The 18,966-nt window shown below is 42.3% G+C and overlaps 2 protein-coding genes across 4 annotated transcripts in view; one reads left to right on the plus strand and one right to left on the minus strand.

Annotated features, from left to right (window-relative positions):
- Dhx32 (DEAH-box helicase 32 (putative)) overlaps window positions 1–15,329 on the minus strand; it is a 53,761-nt gene extending 38,432 nt beyond the window's left edge. Inside the window, exons 1-3 of one of the 2 annotated variants that reach the window (XM_046448882.2) lie at window positions 15,134–15,329; window positions 1,638–1,714; window positions 453–975 (exon numbers count right to left, since the gene is read on the minus strand). In XM_046448882.2, coding sequence (XP_046304838.1) covers window positions 453–734 — 282 coding nt within the window. In that variant the 5' untranslated portion in view covers window positions 735–975; window positions 1,638–1,714; window positions 15,134–15,329. The remainder of the gene's footprint in view (window positions 1–452; window positions 976–1,637; window positions 1,715–15,133) is intronic. The other variant, XM_046448881.2, reaches the window with a different exon arrangement.
- A 79-nt stretch (window positions 15,330–15,408) lies between these two features.
- Fank1 (fibronectin type III and ankyrin repeat domains 1) overlaps window positions 15,409–18,966 on the plus strand; it is a 79,910-nt gene continuing 76,352 nt past the window's right edge. Inside the window, exon 1 of one of the 2 annotated variants that reach the window (XM_046448886.2) lies at window positions 15,409–15,532. In XM_046448886.2, coding sequence (XP_046304842.1) covers window positions 15,520–15,532 — 13 coding nt within the window. In that variant the 5' untranslated portion in view covers window positions 15,409–15,519. The remainder of the gene's footprint in view (window positions 15,533–18,966) is intronic. The other variant, XM_046448890.2, reaches the window with a different exon arrangement.

An 18,966-nucleotide genomic window follows, 5' to 3' on the forward strand; every position in this document is an offset into this window, starting at 1 on the left:
AGGTCAGAACATGCCAGCCAAAATATGCCACTCTGGTGTATTGATTATCCTGAACCAACTTCACCAACCAGCACAACCACACATTTTGATTATCAGAACCCTGGGCACATACATGTAGCAGTTAATCCCCTGGTGGGCAAATAACACCTACCATGTCTTAAAATATAACATGCAAAATAAGATAATTTAAATGGGTTATTCTAAAGATAATTCAGGGATTCACTAAACATAATCAATTTCCATACAAGTATTAACTGTTATTCAGTTGTCATTAGTAAAATAAAATAAGTTGACTTAATTATGATATCTGAATTGCTGATGCTTTTTTGTTTTAGCTATTATTGTTATTATAGCAGAACACTATGCTGTGACATGTAATTAAACACACACACACACACACACACTCTTACACACAACACCTAAAGCAAATTGTTTTTGTAGAGGTTACTCACCTGAGAGCTCTTGCCACATTTAGCATCTCCTGAAATGATCACAATTTGATTTTGAAGCAGATTCTCCATAAAGGAGTATTTTTCTTTCCATATTGGAAGCTCTTCTCTTTCTTTCAGAAGTTTATAATAACGCGATGAATATGGCAATCCATCAAAAGGGTTCAGTTCCAAGTCCTCACAGGCCAGGACCCCTTCCTCATCCCCATCGCTGGAATCTAGGGATTCAGGAAAATAGCGCTTTTCCGAGGTGGAGTTTGGACACTCCAGTTCTTCCTCTTCCATCTTGTTCACCAATGAGCTCAGGCAGCCGACACTCCCAACCGAGCTTCTCCTCTCAGTAACCCATTGCAAAAGGGTTTGAAAGCCTCCTAACACACACCGGGATGTCCCCGTCCCTAAGACGCAGTCCCAGGTTTCTGGCAAGTGAAACTCCTCAAGCCGGCACCAGTTCCTCTTGCTGTGGACCCACTGTGCTGGCCTCTTCAGTACTCTTCACATGTCAAATGACTGTCAATAAACCATGCTGAAAAATAAACACACGAAAAAGAATGCAAAATCAGGCATACAAATGAGAAGTTAGAAACTACAGGCATTCAAACAAAAAGCAAGATATTTTGAGCTAACTTGCTACAGTCTGTCATTTCTGCCACTTGCTTAAAGGACCATGAACAATTTTGGCTGGCTCTTACAGGTTAGTGGGCTGCAACTTCTCCCTGGCCATTTTGGAGAATGACTCCCCAGCAGGCCTGGTGCTCTCGGCCTGAGCTGTCACAGGCCTCTGCCTACCCTCACGGCCAATGGAAAGCTGCGGGGTGGGGGTGCAGCTGATCAATCACTGGTGACCTAATCCCATGACAAAAGAGAGCTGTGAAGGCCTGGTGAGGGTTCCCCTGATGTGGGCTTCCAGAAGTCTCTTATTATTCAAAAATCCTCTAGTTTAAAGAAAGGAGGTTAAAAAACTTTTCATTTTACTTTTGTTTGTGCCAGTTTGGAAAGTAAAGTGAGGGAAGTGAAGGTATTTCTTTCTTTTCATGTGTGGTTATACCAGCTTCACTAATAAGGTCTTTTGCTTAATTAAATCAGAAATTTCCTGCATATTTCTTGAGATTTTTGGATCTTCAGCTCAACATGTCAGATCCAAGAGCTAACAGAGGGCAACCTCTAATTTAAATGAAGAGAAATTACCTAAGAAATGGTAAGGTGCACCAGAAACTTATCCCCCATTGTCAGGCAAAAGTGGTCTTTCTTCCTCCACACACTCACTGTGATTAAAAGAGGGAAAAAATCCAATCAGCATTGCTGGGGGACGAAAGGGGTCTCTTCTCACATTAACCAGGTAAAAATTAAAGACAGAAAACTCAAGAAAAAAAGAACAAGGGCTGGGGATGTGGCTCAAGCGGTAGCGCGCGAGCGTGCGGCCCGGGTTCGATCCTCAGCACCACATACAAACAAACATGTTGTGTCCGCCGAAAACTAAGAAATAAACATTAAAAAATTCTCTCTCTCTCTCTCTCTTAAAAAAAAAGAAAAAAGAAAAAAAGAACAAATAGTAAAATACAGTCCGTGATATGCTTTCATTTAATTTCTCTCTTCACAACCACCTGGCTTAGCTATTGCTTCAGGCAGTAGAGCCAGGGGCTAAAAGGACTAGCTGGTCCCCAAAGGCGAGAAAAGCCCTCTCCATTAGCCAAGTGGGGCTCCAGGGAATAGTCACTCAGGAAACATTTGCCTTTGTGGCTTAGATCGACAGATTAGGGGACACACACACACACACACACACACACGTGCATGCACCTGGGTGGGAGCAAGAACAAGGTAGAACTTTTTTTTTTTTTTTTAAAAGAGAGAGAGAGAGAATTTTTTTAATATTTATTTTTTAGTTTTCTGCGGACACAACATGTTTGTTTGTATGTGGTGCTGAGGATCGAACCCGGACCGTACGCATGCCAGGCGAGCGCACTACCACTTGAGCCACATCCTCAGCCCAAGGTAGAACTTTCATAACCTTACACATGAGCAAGTTGAGAGGGAGAAACTAAGAACCAAAGGAGGAGAAGGACTTTTTAGCTCTATGCAGGTAGAGTTCTTAAAAATTCATTCTGAAAGCCACTGTTTCACAATTAAAATGGAATTATAATGGTGTGTGACACAAACACCACACATGGCTTCACTTCAGATCTCGCTGCCCCTGTGGTGTGAGACACAGACCAGCTGTAGGAAACATGTGGCTTCACATCCCTGGACAAATGGACTTCAAGATGGTATCCAACAGCCAGAACATTAGACTGCCAAGACAAGATGAAATTTAGCATTATATTTATTTATTTTTGTTCTGATTAGAGTCCCTTCAAAGGGTTTTCATACTACATGTAAATTAAACTGCTATTACAATCCATGATTGCCTTAGGTATTATTTTGCTGCTATTTCTTAACTGTTTTGCCTTAAAAAAAATTGATTATTTTTATTTTTACCAAATGTTTATTTTAATTTCTAAAACTCCCTCAGTATAATAATCCTGTAATTATAAGAAAGTCATATAAAGCAGGGACCCTTTGAACCTTCAAGGAACAGGCACGGGTTCTGAACAGACCTCTTTCTAGAGACCAGCGGCTCCCCCAGCCCTTGGTTACACATTGTGCTTTATCCTCACTGCACTAACACAGCGGAACTAACATGGGCCACCATCCCTTAACACTGTTCCAGTGCAGTGATTTCCTCTCGCCTAGAACCTGAGCTGGCCCTGTGACTCACTAGGCCCAAAAGAATGCAGTGACGCTGAATCACTTCCAAGGGACCCCTCGCTTGGAACACTCCGTTTTGCAATCGTCTATGACTCTGAGATGCCCAAGCCACAGCGGCTGACAGCATAGACTCCCACTGTGCTAATGGGCTGTTGAAGATGCTGCATCAAGTCTGCAGATGACTGCAACCCCAGTCAATACCAGACTGAGAAGAAAGGCACCCCTGGGAGCCCACTCAACATAAAAAGAAACACATGAGAGATAACACGTGGTCAACTTCATTGTAAGCTGCTATGTTCCAGGGTAGTCTCTCCTGCAGCAGCAGACAACCAAACTTCTACCTTCTGCAGAAAGTACACGCACACTTTAAATTTTTCTTAATGATGCTGGGTCACCATTATATTAGTTTCTACAACAGGATGATGACCTCAGATTTCCCTGAAATAAACAGGGTCAAAACCACACTGCTGCCCCAGAGTCCTTCCTGTCCAGGGCTTCAGTGCCCGTGCCACCCTGTGGTCAGCCTGCCTTCCTAGGGAGGCTCTTCTAACCTGCCCCACTCACGGGCACACTAGATACCACACAGGCTTGTCAGACAGGTGTAACTGTAATGCTTAAGTCTGCAAAGGGCAGAATATAGAATCCAATGAGTCTGAGATGAAAATAGCAAGTTCACAGCCTCTGGAACACCCTTCAGCCAGTCCAAAGAACTTTTTGTTGCTATGCCATTTGGGTTCTCGATTTGGAAGGGGGAGTGGCTGAGACCCATGGAGGCTGAGTTTTTGGGCCCACCAACTCCACTGATATTCACACACCTCTCTCCATTAGTCCTGCATATGGACTAAGTCAGGCTAAAAGTCCCCCTCCCCCACCACCCAAAGGTCATTAAAAATGTACAAGAGGTCCGTGTCCTGCTTTGGCAAATTTAATAGTGCCAACCAAAAGAAGGAAAAACAAATAATATGGTTGGTTATAAATCACTCAAAACAAAATTTAATGAAAATTGTTCTGTTACCAGTATAGAGATTCCACTGTAAAAATTTTGAATCTAAAAGACTGACATTCACTCCTTTTCAAAGCTCTCGTTTGTGTATGCTACACGTACTGCAGTTTGTCAGTGACTGCCCTTTGAAGTGAATCTATTACAACTCTCAAATGGGCATCCATGAAAATACGTCTAAATAACAGACAACCTCAATAAGACAGAATTAGAAGCTGATTCCAGATGAAATCATGTCTTAGTCATTTATATATGTTAGGGCTAGTTGGATAATTCTGGAAATATAGTTCATAGAAAAGGAAGGACAAAATTTTCAAGGGATTAAGTGAAACAAGATTGTAAAATTGATCCAGAGTAACATTTTATGTTTATGGTTGGATGTATCTTGTTAAAACTTTGGATGTGAGGTGTCCCCCCAAAGCTCCTGTGTTAATACAGGAATATTTGGAGGTGAAATGACTCGTTGCGAGAGCTGTGACCTAATCAGTCCATCCTAGTTTGATAGATTGGGTGGTAACTGCAGGCAGGTGGGGCATGGCTAGAGGAGGTGGGTCACTAGGGATGTGCCCTGGAAAGGTACATCTTCCCTGTTGCCCCTCCCACCTCCATACCCTTCTACCATGATGTTTTGCCTCACCTTGAGCCCAGAAAAATGGAATCAGCCATCTGTGGACTGAGACCTCTGAAACTGTGAATCCCAAATAAACTTTTCCTCTTTTAAATTGTTCTGGTCAGGTATTTTGGTCACAGGATGAAAAAGCTGGCTAACATATAGCTCTTCTGCATTTTTTCCCCTGTGTTCAATTTAATACAATGGATTCATCACACCTATCAAATCCTCAGCAGTCTTGCCTACCTCCCATTTTATGTCCTTAAGATCTGTACCCCTAAACTCTAGTCTCATGTATTCAACTACATTATCTTCTGCTTGGATATTTATTTAATGGGCATTTCAAACTTTGCATGTCTGAAACTGAGCTCCCAGCATCCACCCCAAAGCCACAAATCTTCCCCACCATCTGTTTGTTAAATCTTTCAGTTGCTCAGGTCAAAATATTTAGTTATCCTAGATTTTTAAAATTTCAGAACCCACATTCGATCTTCAGATGATGTGGTAGGCAGAATAATGGCTTCCAAAATGTCCTAATCTCTGGAACATGTGAATCCGGAATGTTCTTTGCATGGCAAAGAATGTGACGAGAGACCTTGAGACCAGGAGACAGTCCTGGAACACCTGGGAAGCCCTTAGAGGCAAGAAAAGGGATTCTCCTCAAGTCTCCAGAAAGGACCATATCCCTCTTGACACCTTGATCTAGTGAAGACTTTTAACCTAAAGAACTGAAAGTCAATAATTACCACTGAATTCATGGTAATTCATTATAGGAATAGTAAAAAACTAACACACCCCATCACATAGGGTCTACCTTCAAAAAATACCAAGGGCCCCATAAGCTGTACTGTGAATGCCTGGTCTGAGCTCCATCCTCTCTCACCTGGGTTACTGCAATGGCTTCCTTTCCTATCTCCTCTTTTAGCCCCTTTCAAATTCTCCGCACAGCAATGATCCTGCTAAAAGTCAATGTGAAAATCTCCAATGGCTTCCCATTTCACTTTGCCTCAAGGAAAAACCTAAATCCTCAGTGGAATCAAGGGGTCCAGCGTGATCTAGTCCCGCTGCCCCCTGCCCCAGCTGCCAACAGTGGGCTGCCCAGCTCACTCTTCTCCAGCCCCAAGCGCCATCACGTCACCTCGGGAAGCTGATGCTCACTCTTCCTGCTCTGAAGTGCTCCTCCCTCAGATACCCCGTGGCTAGCTCCCTCATGGAGATTTCCATCCGTGGCAGCTCAGGAAGGCCTCCCCAAACTTGACCAACTTCTGGCTGCCCAGACCCCCTTCCCGTCCTCTTCAGCTGCTGCGGTCTCCTCAACATCACCACCTGACGCAGCACATAGCCCCCTTGTTCACTCCTGGTGTCCTCCACCAGCATGAGGCTCCAGGGAGGGGTCTGTGCCTCTCTTGCTCATCATATTCACAACGAGCCACGATGCTGGCACATTCAAAGCTTTAATGAGTATTTGCTGAATGAATGATGGCACTTCAGTGACATTTTATCAAGTTTTCCAGGTTGTCCCATGTTCCATCAGTCACCAAGTCCTTTAAACTTTCTCAGAATCCTATCCCTTACCGTTCCCCAGGCTATCTACCTTCCCTCCTTCACCTCTCCACCTCAAGCTGTCTTGCGTAGTTATACTGCTGTCACCTCACTATTCTCCAAGTTCAAGGAATCTTGTGCTGATGAACCAAGTTCAAAACACTCCTGTCAGGAATTCACTATGCTTTTGGATTTTGTGACTTTTTGTGCCTTTTCATTGATGATGTAAAAGTGACTTGCTAGTCTTAGAGGATATTATCACCTGAAATCTGGGCACATCTGCAAACTGGAATATTTATATAGGCTTTTGGTTTTTCCCTGAATCATACTAAAACTCAAATTAACTCCTTTTCAATGTTTGTTAAGGCCATTTTTTTCCTCGATCACTTCAGGAGAGTTACTGTGTAAAAACAAAGCTGTTCATACCATGACAGGTACCACTTGATCCAGCAGCACTGATGTTCAGGGCACCAAGCTACTGGCACCGAGGATGTGGACCATTTACTATCATTCCCTAACTTGTTTTTGTTTGTTTGGGGTTATCTGTATTTTTACTTTGACTATTATTGGAGCTATTGCTTCTTCATTGGTAATTTCCAGTCTTAAACCTAAATATAATGGGGCTCGGTTAGAAATTATAGGCTGTTGAATAACAAAGGAATCATTTTACAATCTTTAGGGATTTTTTTTTTCCCTTTTCTTGTGCATTGGGGATTGAACCCAGGGCCTCTCACATGCTAGGCAAGTGCTCTACCACTGGGCTACATCCTCAGCCTTTTTAAATTTTATTCAGGACAGGGCCTCACTAAGTTGCCTAGACTGGCCTTGAATTTGTGATCCTCCTGCCCCCACCTCCCACATAGCTAGGATTACAAGGGTGTGCCACTGTACCTGGCTGATTTTATGCCTTTAAAGCAAACATCTGGATTTCTCCATGCTCAAGTTTTCTCATCTGCGATACCTACATTTCCAGGTCTTTCATCAACTAATTCAGCCAGTACTTGAGTTCCTGCTGTGTGTTTGCACTGTGACCTGCAGAAACACACAGCATGACACACAGCGATGCTCCAGCCTCATGGAGCTGACAGGGCAGCTGAGGCTGAAGTGGGGTGTGAAGTGGAAATTCTTTGTCCATAACGTGCAGAGACTCTTATAGACAAGTAGCTAAAAGAAGCAAAAGTTGGCTGCTACATAATAGGAGAGAAAGACTGTCAGAAATGAGTTCAAACATGAGATGGGTCACACCACAAAAGACCTATATGCTCTGGTAAGATGCTATGTCCTATGTAAGTGTCCCTAACTCACTGAGCTAGTTCTTGATCATTTTTTTTTTTTTTACTCACTCTGCTTTTCTTTACAATTTTTCCTTAAATTTGATTTTACTCTTTAATATTAGCTATAGGTGGGTTAAAGAAAGAGTTCACATATTAAATGAAACCCATATATTTCATTTATATGACCCACCTTTTTCATTTATAAGACCCACCTTCGATTTTCTTAAAGTTCTTAGTGAGATCAACTTCTAGGAGAGCTGATAGCAGTTTAAGGCAAATGGCATCGTGGAAGTAGTTTTGAACAGGTACACCAAGAGAAACCAGGAAGTCCATTTTCACAACCCCACAAATGGAAGAAATACTAAAAACTAAACAACATTTCTCAACTTTAACATTTAAATAATTTTCCAACTGACAGTAAAAATAAGTCCATTCCATGATCTAATTCACAGGGAATATATAATAATACACACACACACACACACATATTATTTTCTGTCTAGAAAGGTTGTTCTTTTTTTTTTAGGATTCTCAAATTCATGTTAGCACTGTTTGACTAATGTATTGTTTGAAGAAGCTATAATTTTTATAAAAACTTGATAAATATTTTAACATCTATTTAATGTTTTTTCAAATTCTACAGAGCAATACATTATTAATTATTCATGTTGTATATAAAAGCAAACAGAGTCAGTGATTTAAAAACGGTTCTAATGATGCATCTTCCATAAGACTAATCTTAAAAATTTATAATTTTATCATTTAGCTAAAAAGTCAGATATTTCATAGTTTTACAGATTTCCAGGCAATTCGAACACTACCTTGCTAACACGAATGCTGATTCTATTATGATAGTACAATGTTGAAAAAGTTTTTAATTCTATCCTTTTATGGGAGCAGCTTAGCAAAAGGAAACCTTTGGAACCAAGCTGTAAAACTACTGCAAACACTGCATGTACTCCATACATTTATCCAGATTGTCACATCTTCCTCTTGGCCTGGGTTTATGGGAGTCTTCCTGAAAGGAAGATGAATTTCTAGGCCAGCTCTGCAACTCCTACAAAATTAGACATAAGGCTCTGCACAGACTATATGATCAATAAATATTTGCTAAAGAGTAGGCAATATACTTACAATCCCTAATGATAAGGTTTAGAAAAGAGAAGGTCAATGAGGCATTAAAAGTGAACAGTAACTGTCTTCCAGAATAAAAGGATTGATTTTTTTGGAGGATGGGATCATGGGTCCAATATTCCATGGAAATTCCACTCAAAGTGCAGTGTGGGAGACAGGGAGCCTTCACCAGGATGTAAATCAGCTCATGGCTTCCTTCAGTGAAAAAAAAAACCTTGTTATCAGAAAAGTCAGCTGAGCCACACACCTTCCATCCCAGTGATTCTGGAGGTTGGGGCAGGAGGATAACAAGTCTGAGGCCAGTCTGGGTAACTTAGTGAGACCCAGTCCCCCAAAATATAAAGATCTGGGGGTGGAGCTCAGTGGTAGAGCTCCGTATCCCTGGGTTCAATCTCAATACCAAAAAAAAAAGGGCAGCTGGAGTACACAGAATGTTTAGTGACATGGCTTGTTGTCATTCAGGTACCAACAGTAAGGCTGTGGCCTGGCACTGGTCTGCAGACCCCTGGGAAGCATGGTTGCATACTGCCACTGATATTGGACTAATGACAATAATTCTACTGATTGGCATTTAGACCCTGCTTCCTTCATGCTAGATGCTATGCTAAGCAATTAAGTACTTTATATGGATTATTTCATTTAAACTCTTAAACCCCACGAGGGTTTAATTTATTATTTCTATTTTTCAAATGAGGAAATTTAAACCTTCCGGGTTTTGTCTAATTTATTCAACTTCTAGCAGCTCGTCTGTGACAGAGCAGGTGGCTGAAGTCAGGTAGTCTTGTCCTGGTGTGACCTGAGCTATGTGCATAGCACAAGTTTCACTAATAACCATGTTGCTGCCTGACCTCACTAAAGACAATGGGGTCGTGTTGCACCACCGTGGGTTGAAGAAATCTTGACACTGTGGGAGATGTCAGGCAGCATAAGACAGAAGAACATGCTGAAGACAGATCTGTAAATCTTTTTGATGTGTTTTAACAACACTGCTCTAATGGTCCAGGTAAAGTTAGTCAGATATTTAATACGTGAACTTTTTTTTTTTTTTTTTTTGGTACTGGGGATTGAGCCCACAGGTGCTCTGTCATTGAGCTACACCCCCAATCCTTTTTATTTTGAGATGGGGGTCTCACTATGTTGCCTGAAATGGCCTGAAACTTGTAATTCTTCTGCATTGGCTGGGACTTCAGGGGCGAGGCACTGTGCCAGCTTAATATGTGAATTCTGTCTTTTGAGCATGGTGTGCCTTACTGGAAACAATGGACTTAATCATTACCGAGACTTGGAAAGCCACTTTGTTTGCCTCAGTTTTAAAAGGCTCAAACTCCCCCAAAGATATCATACTTGTTTTTCAACATCTATTTAAAATATTGCTAGAAAACATAAGGTCAAAATTCAAAAGTTATTTTCAAAACCTTATTTCTAGACCTCTAATAAATTTACCTTATTTTGACTTCAAGTAATCAGATTTTTTTTTTTTTTTTGTGAGGGGAATTTACCAGGGATTGAACCCAAGGGTACTTAACCACTGAGCCACATTCCCATCCCTTTTTATATTTTCTTTTGAGATAGGATCTTCTCAAATTACTCAGGACCTTGCTAAGTTGCTGAGGCCAGCTTTGAACTTGAGATTCTCCTGCCTCAGCCTCCAAAGCCATTGGGATTACAGGCGTGCACAACCAAGCCTGGCTCAGGTGTTTAAATAACACTCCAACAATTATTCACTTTTGGGCTGGGGTTGTGACTCAGTGGTAGAGTGCTCGCCTAACACACATAAGGCAGCACTGGGTTTGATCCTCAGTATTACATAAAAGTGACATAAAGATATTGTGTGTCCACCTACAACTAAAAAAAAATTAAAGAAACTATTCATTTTTAATTCAATATTCCTTCAATAATTTGAAGAATTCTATATTCTAATAGTACTTTAAAAATATTTAGACTCAGATACAGAAAGACCTCCCAAGCTCAGTCAATGCTTATGTATCATAATAATATGCCTCTCTCCACAATTAAGTTTGTGAGTCAGAGGTTTAGTTAGAAGTTCAAATAAATGGGATATTCAGTGCTTTTCAATAATATTTTATGATTTCTTGACTGCATAACATTTTAAAAAGCTAGTTTACTCTTAGTAAAAGAAAGTATAGTTAATGCAATATGCTAAAATATTGACTTGGCTTATTTAAGCTAGTCTAGTTAGATATTTGAACGAATGAGTAAGATACAACAAACTAAGATCCAAAGAACAGAGTATCACCAGACTTTCTAAGGAAGTGGACATATTTATTTTACCTCTGACATTTACTAAGTTAACTTTTAGCCATCTTAAAAACAAAACAAAACAAAAAAAACCCACAGTATTTGTTTGCAGTATCACTACTGTTTAAACTTCTGAAGTTACATTTTATATGAATTATTGCCCTAAATGGAGTCTGTGAAAAATCGATAAACATAAGGAAACTTCTGTGCTGTTAACAAAGTAAAGAATAGTCCTATTATATTAACTTTAATAAAACAGTTGATGAACTATGATGTGCATCAGGGAATATCAAACATGAACTCCTCAAGACTAAGGGCTCTTGCCAGGCATGGTGGCACATGCCTGTAATCCCAGCGACTTGGGAGGTTGAGGCAGGAGGATCACAAGTTCAAAGTCAGTCTCAGCAACTTAGCGAGGCCTTAAGCCTTAGTGAGATCCTGTCTCAAACTAAAAAAAAATTAAAAAGGGCTGGGGATGTGGCTCAATGGGTAAGTGCCCCTGGGTTCAATCTCCAGCATGTGCATGCACAAAGAGTTGGGGGTCTTTTATTGATCTTTCTAGATTTTCAGTTTGCTTTTTTGGCTACTCTCCTTTAGTCTCTTGGGCTCTTCCACTACCAGCTATCCTCCTCCAGTGTGAATGTCTGTATCCCAGAGTTCCAGTCTTGATTCTCTTCTCATTCCATATAATTTCCCTGGAGAAAATAATTCACATTTCAACTTCAATGACAGAATACTTAATCCGATAGCCTCTGTCTCAGATCTTTGATTCAGGCTCACAGATTGGGCTTGGCCTACCAGAGAGCCCCATGCAAATGTCAGGCCTGGCAGATGTTCAGATTCAAAACTGATTTCAGCATCCACCCTGTTTCTTAAAAAGAATATTTCTTCTTTTGTGTTCCAGACTTCAATAAATAGAAGAACCCACCAAATCAAACACTAGGCATCATCCTGGCCTCTTTGTTTTCAGCCCCTCTATCACTAAAACCTGCCAATTCTGGCCCTAACAGAGTCCCCCCCATTCCCACCACCTCAATCTCAATTCTTATCATCTCCTCACTAAATTACTCAAAAAATCTCCCAATTTTTTTGCTGTCTCTAATTTTGGTTCTTCACCAACTATAATACTTTTCAAATGCAAACTGATCATGTCACCGACCCAAATCCTCTTGACCTTTAGGAAAAAAAAGCCCACAGTCCTTATATTCTTTTTGGTCTATTTGCCTCTCCAGCTTCACTTCCTCCCACTCTGTTCTAATGTACACGAAGAACACTCTGCTTCAGCCACAGTGACCTGCTGCCAACGGCTGCTCTCTTTTCCTCCTACTCTTGCCCAAGCTATTCCTCTGCCTCAGAAGCCCTCCTGTCCTCACAGAAAATCCACTTGGGCATGTCCTATTCACCCTTTATAAAAAGCAAGCCCAGGAGTGAGGAATACCTATACACTGTGAATGCTCAATATATGTTTGTTCTGTGTCTGAATCAGTAATAATCTTTCACATAAGAAAAGTTCTTTACAATATGCAAATACTATCATTCATATCTATAATCGTATTTATCTTAATTCTTTACAGCTAGACTGTTAGACAACCACTTTATGTTATTGATGATCAAATAAAAGTTCCTGCCTTTCCCAAGGTAACATAGCTAGAAATTAATGATCATCCTTGACTAAAGGCTTGTCCTATTACTATCCTACTCAAGTACACAATAAAGCCCACTATGTGTTAAAAGGAATACAAAGTCTTGCTCCAAACAGGCTTAATCTAATCAGAGGCACAAGATTCATAAACACCAAACAAGAGAAAAATCTACAAGACAGTATAATATAATACAGAACTAAGTGCTAAATTATGTAGCATCCCAGTGGGGAAGAGAAGTGCATTTAGTGGGCGTTGGCCGTACTCTGGAAGACTCTGGGGGTTGTGGGAGGACAACATATTCCTGCAACAGAATTATATGATGAGTAGAAAAGGGTGAAGAAGATGGGCATTTCTGTGAGTACAACAATTTGAGTACAGTCCAAGACAGGTTTGTGGAACAAGGAGAAAACGTGCCCTAAGTGGAATTTTCACTGTATTCCATCTTTGACTGAACTCCTTATGAGTTTCAGAAAGTAAAACAGAGAGAAGAAAGAATATCCTCACTCTGGTAAAAACAACAACAACAACAACAACAACAACAACAACAACAAAAAACTAAAAACAAAACCAAACAAAACTCTCAACACCAACAGAAGAGCAAAGAAAAACTTCCCTCAGTTTATGATAAAGACAGAACTAACACATTCCTTTGCTATAATTTTTGTCATTCTATTTACATTAAATTAGGTTAACTTCCCACCAGTTATTTGTAAGTTCTGATATGACCAAGAGGTAAGAAAAAGAAAGGCTACCACTGTTTCTTTATTGCTACCTTGTTATTCCTTGATAACATTCTTCAGTTTGCTACATTTAGTTAAGCATCAGAGAAGTGAATAGCAATGTAACTATTTTATGCAGAGATGAGCTTGGAAACTCACACAAACAACCCCCCATAGGACTTCATTGTTTTTCCTTATCTCTATATGGGAAGCTGTTTCTCTGAAGCTCTTATTCATTAACAAACACTGTACAAGATGCTGGAATGAAAGATTGATTCTGAAAATTGTCTATGCCGTGGACATTTCAGTGCCTCTTCCTTTCCCCTTCTACCTTCTAACCAGCCTTTTCTTTCCTAAGTGCACCAAGCCCTAAAATCAAATGTTGCTTTTCACAGTTGTCTTCATTTGATGAACAAAACTTCTTCCAATTCAACTTCAAGAAATAAAAAATAATTCTTGTAAATCACTACAAAACACATTACTAGTACATATCCCCATTTTCCAACCTTGAAATCCAGGTGTAACTACCAAATAGAGTCCTTGTTGCCTTAGCAGGGAGATCTGCAATGCTGTTTTTTTAAATTTTTTTTTCTCTTTTAAAAAATACAACTGCCTAGTCTTTACTGTTTAGGAAGATTTAACCTTACTTTTTTTTCCCCCATCAATAATGCCAGTTTTTAAATCTTGACACTTTGTTATATTACTGATGAGCAGTATGTTTGTATCTTGGGTGAAGAGGTCACTTGGGTGATTTTGCTTATGAAAACTAGATCTTGAGGAACATCATACAGAAGTACTACTAATCATAGATACTGTCTAAAACCAAACTCCTCCCCCCATTCTTTAAATGTCAGGAGCAAGTAGTTAAGAGAGACATGAGATATTCAACCTGAAGTTATTACTTACACGTACTTTAGATTACAGATTATGAGTTCTGAATAAATCACGCTGCTTGTCAACATCCATAAACCTTTTTGTTTGGACAATTAATCTGGAAAAAGTCCAGTATAGTTTGAGGGGGGGAAAGCCTAATTTAGCAAAATATAATAAACGCCCATTGTTTCCCAGCTTCAATTAACCTTTGCATGATTCCCCATTTAAGTGGAAAGTGATTCTTCTTGGTGACCCTGTCACCATGAAGGAGACACCTCTCTAGTGGCAAAGATGAATAATCACTTTCATGACCCCCGAAGCCCATTTCCCTCAAACACTGTCTGCCGCGGCGGTGAGAACGGGTGGAGCTGCCGCCCCCTCCAGTCCCCTCCAGTCCCCTCCAGGCCGAGCCTAGTTCGGCGTCAGTCCTGCAGCTCGCCTTCCCCCTCCCGGCCAGCTTCCCTACCCCGCGAGGCTCCCAGCTTCCCCACCGCGACACCCGGGCCGCCTCCCAGCGCCGCGCCGCGAGCGCCGACCGTGCGGCGTGCGGCGTGCGGGGTGCGGGGTGCGGCTGCGGCGCCACCTGTGGGCTGATTCAGCACCTCGGGGGCGGGACGAGCGCGCCCCGGGCCGCGCCGCGCCAGGTCAGGGCCCGCGGCCGGCGCGAGGCAGATGACACGGCAGGCGGCGCGCCGATCCCGGGATTGCACGCGCCGCCCCGCCGCCCCGCCGCCCGCCAGGGCCGCGCCCGGCCGCCCCGCAAGGAGGGCCCGCGGGGCGTCGCGGGGCTCGGCGGGGCGGCGGCCAACGGCGGGCGCGGGCGGGCAACAGGTGCGCCGCCGCCGCCGCCCGGCCCGCCCCTCCCGCCGCGCGCCGCGCCTTTACCTGCAGCGGCCGCCGATCCCGGAGCCGGGCCGCCGGCGCCTTCCCGCGGGGGGCCGGTCACCCGGTGCTCGGGCGATCGTGGCCGACGCCTGGCCTGGGACTGCGACGGGCAGGCGCGGGCGCCGCCGGGAGGCGCAGCCACGCGACCAGGCCTCAGGGGCAGCGACGCCCACCAGCGACCCGGCCGCCACTTCGCTCGGTGTCCCCGGCGACGCGCGCTCGCCAGCGTTCCCTCTCGGCTTTTGGTCCCTCCCTCTCGCCGTCCTTCTGGCCCCGCCCCAGCCCCGGGTTGTCACGGCAACCCGCGCGACGCCGGCCGCGGAGGAGAGGCGTTAGGAGGGCGGTGGCGCCGGGGCTCCGCCCGTGGGGCCCGAGAGCAGCTGAGCATGGAGCCCCAGAGTAAGGGCGCCGGGGCGGCGGGCGGGGCGCGGGGCGGCCGGCGCCTGCGCTGCGGGCCGGGGGCTGAGTCGGCGGGAGAGCGCCCTTGTGAAGCCCGCAGGCCTCGCGCGGTGGTCCCCCCCTGCCCCAGTCACCGGTTCAGCGGATGGTTAGGAAGCCCGTCCTCCTTCCCGAAGGCCAGCTGCCCGGCGTGCGGGGCTGGGCCGCGAGTTCACCACGGAGCCGCGATCCGCCACCGGGTCTGCCCTGGAAGGAGAGGGACCGAGGGGTTCCCAAGCACACTGGTGTTTTGTTACAAGTTTACGAGATAAGACTCGCAAATTTTTGTGCCTCCCTATCTTCCTCCCTCCTTTCCTCCCTCCCTTCCTCCCTCCCTTCCTTCCTCCCTCCCTCCCTTCCTTCCTTCCTTCCTATTATTTATTTATTTATTTTCTCGTTCTGTTTCCCCACAATATTTGATGTATGGCCAAATGTGTACAGTTTGCAGTTGTCAGATCTAACAGAACTATTGCTTTATTGAACCCCCCCCCCCCACACACACACACCCCCTACGACCTTTCAGGGACTTTGTCCTATGCAGGTCTTTCCTTGTCCTGGCCCAGCCGTTTTATTGCCCCTTTTGTTCTTAGAAAATTGGCAGTGTTTTAAATGGAGATCAGAAAGATCTTAAACCTTTATACAAAAATGCAGTTTTGACTCTCAAAACCAAGTCTTCTTTTCTTGAACAATTACAGAAATTAAGTATTCAGACCAAATCTAAAATTCTTTGGGGGCTATGCTGATATTTTTAAAGGGTCGTTTATTTCCAATAAGAAAGTTTTAAAAACCTTTTCCTTTATTTTAACTCATTTGCTAAGGAGAAAGCTTACAAGTTGGGAGTTATGGCTAGCTAGAGTTGATAGGATTTTTATACAATATTACATTTGTAACTTTTTGAATTCTACATTGTATCTAACCTACTGAAGGAAGTTAAGCATAAGCAATGCTAACATTTTTCTCTGTCAAAACAGATGCTAGGCTATGTATCTTCTCTCCTTGGAGAAGAAAATAATTTGAAATGAAATTAACTTAAAAAAGAGCAGCCTTATTTCTTCAGGTTTATGTTATTGTTTAAACGTGCAAACTATAAATCTCAAAATCTCCAGTGCTCACTGTCTTTATCCATTCATTAATGCATAGTTCCTAATAGGATACAGCTCTATTTTAGGATTGGGGATTGAATGATCATCACAGGAAAACTAAGCAGAGACTTGCTCAAGAACTACTGGGGTCTGAGATGAACAGAAGGCTCCCTGTAGGAAGCAAAACCAGGCTTGCAGAATGAGGGAAAGGGAGTCCAGACAGAGGAAATCCCTTGTGCATAGAGAGACCCTGAGACCTGAGAGAGTAGCAGGGCTTGGAAACTCAGAGTAGGGAGATTAGTAGAGCTGCAGCTTTGGGGGTGCCTGGGGGTGGGAGGGGTGGAGGAGTGTTGGTTGAGAGAAGAGAAAAAAAAGGATTGGATGCTGGGAGGAGGGAGTGGTGATGCTGGAAAAGTGAGCAGGATGCAGATCAGGAAGGCTTTGTAAAATTATATGAGAAATTTAATTCAGATATGAAGTACACAGCATTATCTCATTTCATGGAATTTTTAGGTGGAAAATATTTATTTTGGTACTGGGGATTGAACCCAGGGCTCCTTTACCACTGAGCTACATTTCCAGCCCTTGTTAAGTAATTTATGCCTAGGAAATGGCTAGATTTATTCCTTTTCACATATTTTTAATGCTAATTAATTTAATTTCAAATAATTCAAATAACCACCACTTAGGAAATTCTTTCCCAGTATAATAAACACCATTTGGGGTAAATATTTACTAAGTCATTCACAGTAAATTATTTAAAAGGACAATATTAAATTATCTCTAATGTCCCTTTTAACTTCACTGTTTATATCCAACTAGATTCTACCTGAGACTGAAGTTATTTCATTCTGTCAAACATAATGGAAGCACTGTGAACATGGTTACAATTATACTATAATTGTACTGTTGTTACATTATTATACTTGCCTCATGGAACATATTTTAAGGTTGGCATTTACATAGAACCTTTAGTTATTGAGGGTTTCAAATAACATTTTACAATAGTAGTTGAATGTACCATTAGTAAATTGATGAAGAGGAAAGATCCTTCTTAATTGCTTTTAAGGATGAATCACTTAAAGACACCAAGGAAATGCTAGAGATAACCCTGAAGCCAGTCACATCCATTCTGTTTCCACACCCTTGATTTTCCATTACTTTTAGGAATGACTTTTGTTAACTAAGTCATTAAAATCCAATAAACATAAACTCTTCAAACCCCAGAGCCAAATTTTGCTGTGGGAATAAGCAAAGGAATACAGGGCTGCCACTGTTCAACAGAATAATGACTGGTCAGTGAGCCTAGAAATGATTCCTCAGGGAAAGGACGAATCAAATAGTTTGTAACCTTGGACTGGGCACTTGGTTTTCACTGTTCCATCTTTAATTGTTCTTTTCCTAAACTAATTGCACTATTGGAAAGATAAGCCATGCATAAAATAACATGGAAAAGGCACTTTTTTTTTTTTTCAACAGTACTATCTCTTCTCTGATTTCATAGTGAGTGACAATACCAAGGCTCTAGGGTTCTTTACACCAAATATAAATACAAAGTAAATAAACAGACAAACCTAAAAAAAACACAATCTGGTAAAAACTATATCATTGAGATAAGACCTCTTAGTTCCTGATCCCCAAACCGTCCAGGTCAATTACAAATTTGGTTGATTATGTCAGATTGACTCTATATGTATATAATATATATCCTTTATATATAAATATTTCTTAATATATATTTTTATACACACAGATATATACACACATGTACACCTGGGCCTGATTTAGGTAGTAGTTTTCTGCTACATATCAATCTTTTAAAAGAAATGCTAAATGGAGATCTAGATTATTCTAGTCACTAGGGGACTGGTGCATACACTTAAAAGAATGGACTTCTTTCTCTAAATGTGTTTCTCCACTGGTCTTCCCCAATTCCTCAGCTACACCAGCCTGAAATCTGAATCCTCCTCCTCTTTGGGTTCACTCACCATCCCTCACACCCACACTCTTTCCACCTCCATGTCTGTTTTTTTCACCTTCTAAGAGTACCCTGAATGTGTTCCTTTCTGTCCTTCCCACTGGAACCCCCAAGTCACTATCTCACTTAAACAAGATTATAGGCTTTCTGATTTCTGCATTTCCTCTCCCCTGCTCCCACTAGTGCTCCATCTGGAAGCCAGAGTCACTTTTCCAAGATATATATCAGACTGTGTCCCTCACTCCTTTGCCCAAAAACCCTCTCAAATTCTTATCCTGACATAGTCCCCTCTTCAAACTTAGTACATTTTGGATCCTAGAGATATCATCCTCCTT

This window comes from Marmota monax, unplaced genomic scaffold (assembly GCF_021218885.2).
Source record: "Marmota monax isolate L192 unplaced genomic scaffold, Marmota_monax_Labrador192_F-V1.1 WCK01_AAM20220418_F8-fsc00076, whole genome shotgun sequence".
Taxonomy (NCBI): Eukaryota; Metazoa; Chordata; class Mammalia; order Rodentia; family Sciuridae; genus Marmota; species Marmota monax.